General features: G+C 45.9%; 1 protein-coding gene across 1 annotated transcript; it reads right to left on the bottom strand.

Moving 5' to 3' along the window:
* Positions 1 to 2,057: 2,057 nt before the first annotated feature.
* On the bottom strand, positions 2,058 to 3,721 carry MYF6 (myogenic factor 6). Its single transcript, XM_032806321.2, has 3 exons — positions 3,136 to 3,721; positions 2,747 to 2,837; positions 2,058 to 2,383 (listed from the first exon to the last, which is right to left on the bottom strand). Exons 1-3 carry the CDS (start codon positions 3,652 to 3,654, stop codon positions 2,265 to 2,267), a joined length of 729 nt encoding a protein of 242 aa, XP_032662212.1. The 5' UTR covers positions 3,655 to 3,721; the 3' UTR covers positions 2,058 to 2,264.
* Positions 3,722 to 4,134: the final 413 nt, after the last annotated feature.

The raw sequence follows: 4,134 nt of genomic DNA, 5'->3' as shown, positions 1-4,134 counted from the left end.
ATGAAATTCTCTTTTTGAAGAGAATTAAAATTTCAAGGCTAGGTCTGACCCTCTGTACTCAGTAAAAGTAATGCTAGGGAGAGTTTTGCTTGACTGGTACTAGATGGGGACCCTCCTCTTACTTGTTAGACATTGAACTAGATTATTAAGAACACTAATAGCTTCTAGCGGGGCTAAGTAAAAGCTTCTTTGTATATTTCTGATCAAGCTAAAGCTCTGCATGAAAGCCAGGGCAGCAGCCACCCTCTCTTACCAAAAGCAATCGTTTTTTGTGTGGAAAATCATATTCTTTGGAAGCGTAGATTTCCAAAAGTCCTGCTTCTGTTATTTCTATACAGCAGAGAGTTTCTTTCAAACGTGTGGGGGAGGAATTACACCCTCTCTCTCTTGTTTCTGTTTATCACTCACTGTTTGAGACACACAAATCCCAGCATTCAACAACTGGAAATGCTCTTGTTTAAGTGGCAGACTTAACAAAATAAAAACCACCACCACCCAACCAAATAACAACGTGGCCCCCGGCGAATTGTTATGGCAGGCGACGCAGCCAGCATAGGGAGTGGGGAATAGCAAGTAGCTGTGTAATGGAGAGTTTCTGGCTGCGACTGAGTGAGAGCTTTCACTTTCTCCAGCCACTGCCCCCCAGCATGCTGGCTAAGAAGAAACATGGGAGTGACACCGTATTTTTACATCTGAAGGATTCAAGTTAGAGCGGAGATGACAAAGGGACATTTTAACTGCTCGGCGATGGAACGTTTCCTCTTGTTAGTTACCATGAAGTGGTGGGGAGCTGGGGGGAGAAACTCAGCGGTTTAGTTTCTTGGTGGTCGCCTCTTCCCAAGATTATAAATAAATCGGTTACAAACCCTAAAGTCCTGACTGGGAGTAGCTCCTGCTTTTCCACTCTCAGCTCTAGGGTTTGTTTTTCTGCAGCACTGACTGAAAAGCTTCACGTGTTGTTTTTCCTCCTGGTCCCCACTTTCAGCCACTTAACTCTTTCCGCCCCCGGGGGCCCTAAACTCCCCCTGCAGGGTACGAGAAGCCGGTAGGAGTCACCTTTCTTCGAAAGACATCTCTGCCCTCTAGACCCCACGGGAGCTGGCTCATGTCAGAGCCCTTTGCTGTCCATTAGGAACCAGCCAGGCCCATAAATTCTGCTGCAATCAGGGGCTGAGTGCAACTCCTCCAGCCCCAAAAAGAAGATGGGAGAAAAATTCAGGCGACATAGGGAGCTGGTTAATTAAACACAGGAGTCTGACTGACCCTGCTTGGTACAGCAGGCTCCTCCAAGCATGTGCAGCTCAGCAGGTCAAACATGCAGGGTAAATACAGCCCCGAATAAGTCAGGAGTCGAGTGGAAGCGCTTTCCCCAGAGATTTAATGAAATGGGACTGTAGCTCCGAAGCATTTTCCACCAAGGGAGACCGAAGGAAGCACTGGCCTGGGTGAACGTAGGCGGCCTACACAATCCTAGACACAGCAGCAGTCACAACTCTCAGCTGTGGAAGGCTGCTAACGCAAAAAGAGGGAAAGAAAGAAGATCTTCTGTGCGGTTCTGAGTAGAAGAGAAACTGTTTAGACAGTTAAAGAGACGCTGCCCTGGCTGGAAATGTTTGCAACCTCTTAATTTTAAACACTTTTTATTTGGATTGACCGAATCGGGTCCTGATCTCGCTGAAGTCAGTGGCAAAATATAATTCTAATAGGAACAGGATCGGGCCCACAATTTAAAGTGGGGCTGGGACCTTTGTAACACAAAGAACTTTATTTTACATACTCAGGAAATCTGGCCGTTCTTATATACAGTATCACATTCCACAATTTAAATATATATATATAGATATGGATGCGGTTTACATTAAAAAAGTACTAAAATTATGTACAAAAACACAACCTAAGAACTCTTTAAATAATACTAACAGGATATCCAAACAACAGCTTCACTCAGACAGGAATGAACTTTTTTTTGAATATTATACAAAGTGGATCACCAGAAAACAAGTAAATATATTAAATAAAAAAGCAGTGGTCTATACAACATAAGAGAAAGAAAGAAAGAAAGAAAGAAAAGAAAATTGGATTGTACAATTATTGGAGGAACATTTCTTTTTAAGAAGATTCAACTTTAACTGCCTACCAGTGCCTTTAACTAGGCCCCTGTCTGGGACTGCTAAAATATTAAATTAATTCATTATTTCATTTATAGATTGTGGGGTGAGTTCCTTGTTATCTGCGTTCAAAATACTACCAGGCCAAATGCAGATCTACTTCTCTACCACTTCCTCCACGCTGGGAAGTTTGGGATCTTCTGAAGAAATACTGTCCACTATCGAAGAAAGACAACGAAGGCTGCTAGAGGCTGAAGATTCAACGATGGAGGCTCCTGGTTAATAAATAAATAAATAGTAATAATAAAAGATAAATAGAGTGTTTGGTTTAGTTTTTTTAAACAGCGATCGATACACAGAAGGGAATGACAGAAAGGAACATAGCCCTAAAGAAAGAGACGATCTAACAAGGACCGATATTCACATATTAGGAAAAGGAAACAACACCTGTGAGCAAACTTACATCTATATAGAAGAGTACAATACAATGACAGTGTTCATTTTTTCTCAGCACAGTCAGTAAGATGTTTTTTTCCGCTAACGGAATAGATCCATCTCTCTCTCTCTCTCTCTCTGACACACACACACACACGCGCGTATATACATTATGCACACGTGAAGAGAATCCTGAAGTTTACCTTCTTTGGCGTTGAGTGCTAGCACTCTGGAATGATCAGAAACATTTTGCCAGTCGGAGCTGCAGGTGCTCAGGAAATCTGAACTTGGGATCTGAAGTAAACACGTAGAGCGCAGAGGAAAGAGGGAGGGAAAGAGAGAGAGAGAGAGAGAATATTTATTAGCAAAGAGGATCGCTGCTCCTCGGGGCAGCCTGGGTGCCTGCTGGACTTCCAAACAACGACTTATACTCCCCTCTCTAAGTCTGTTAAATGCTCGTTAGTGGTCCCGGCGCTCTGGATTGACAGACTATATTAAGGAAGGAGAAGAGGGAGAGAAAAAAAAGTGGAAGGCGGTTTCGCAGCTGACTTTCAGGGGGCAGGAGGGGACTGAGTACAATCGCTGTGCTTACATTTCCCTGCTTGGGGCTGAAGCTAAAAGGATCTCCCCCAATCTCCTGCATTTTCTCCTGCTGATCCAGCCTGTGCAGGAGATCCTGCAGCTTCTCTATGTAGTTGATGGCACTCCTCAGGATCTCCACCTTGGGCAGCCGCTGGTTGGGGTTGGCCACAGTCCTCCTTTTCAGAGCCTCGAAGGCTTCGTTGATCTTCTTCAGTCGCCTCCTCTCCCGCAGGGTGGCTGCTTTCCTCCTGTCGGTGGGGGCCGATTTCCTCTTACAGGTCTTACAAGCCCAGATCAAACACTGGCCGGGGCAATGAGGGGGTTGTAGGCCTGGGGGTGCCAGCACATGCTCCTCTCCACTGCTGTCACTCCCGGCTTCTGGGGGCATTTGGTCCTGGCACGGGGACAAAGTGCCATCGCTGCCTGGGTACAGGGGGGACCCCTCTGCCATCTCCAGCTGCTGCAGAGCTCCATTTTCTCCGTCCAAGTAGAAGAAATAGGAGCTAGTTTCAAAAAGGTCCATCATCATGCTCTCCCCTTGGCCTCTCTGCCTGCTGGAGTTGGGTGATAGGCTCAAAAAAAAACCCAGAGGAGCCACCCAGATGGAATTTAATTAGTACAGTGACATAAGTCCCCCTGCTTTATATATAGTAGCTGCTGAAACTCTATCCAACTTTTAGCTGTCGCAGTGCATCACCCTCCAAATCTGATTCCAATCAGTATCCTGGGCTCCGTCTGGGGAACATCTCCTGTTTGCCGAGGGGTGGGGAATGGAAAGGGGGGGGGGGAATAAAAAACGCAAACTCAGCTCGCGAACGCGGGATGAAGTGGGATAGCAAAGGTGGATTTGGGGGAATAATTCCAAAGGGCAGCGGCCACACGCCTCTGTGCGAATCTGCCCTGTTTCAGTTGAGGGGAAGGGGGTGATTTTAGAGCAAACAGCGGAGCTTAAAACTGAAACCTCTTCTCCTTCTCTCCTCTAGTGCTAAATATAGGCGTATAGAGCGAG

The sequence above is a fragment of the Chelonoidis abingdonii genome, chromosome 1, assembly GCF_003597395.2.
Source record: "Chelonoidis abingdonii isolate Lonesome George chromosome 1, CheloAbing_2.0, whole genome shotgun sequence".
NCBI classification, from domain to species: domain Eukaryota; kingdom Metazoa; phylum Chordata; order Testudines; family Testudinidae; genus Chelonoidis; species Chelonoidis abingdonii.
The sequence above is the reverse complement of the archived record's forward strand: the minus strand, read 5'-3'. Positions and strand labels throughout refer to the sequence as shown.

What these genes read in the sequence shown, in the direction of transcription:
- MYF6 (XM_032806321.2), bottom strand. Translation starts at nt 3,654, where the DNA reads ATGATGATGGACCTTTTTGAAACTAGCTCCTATTTCTTCTACTTGGAC. An exon ending in TCAGCCCCAAGCAGGGAAAT is followed by an intron (nt 2,838 to 3,135) that starts GTAAGCACAGCG and finishes TGTTTACTTCAG; the next exon opens with ATCCCAAGTTCAGATTTCCT. An exon ending in AGCACTCAACGCCAAAGAAG is followed by an intron (nt 2,384 to 2,746) that starts GTAAACTTCAGG and finishes TTTATTAACCAG; the next exon opens with GAGCCTCCATCGTTGAATCT.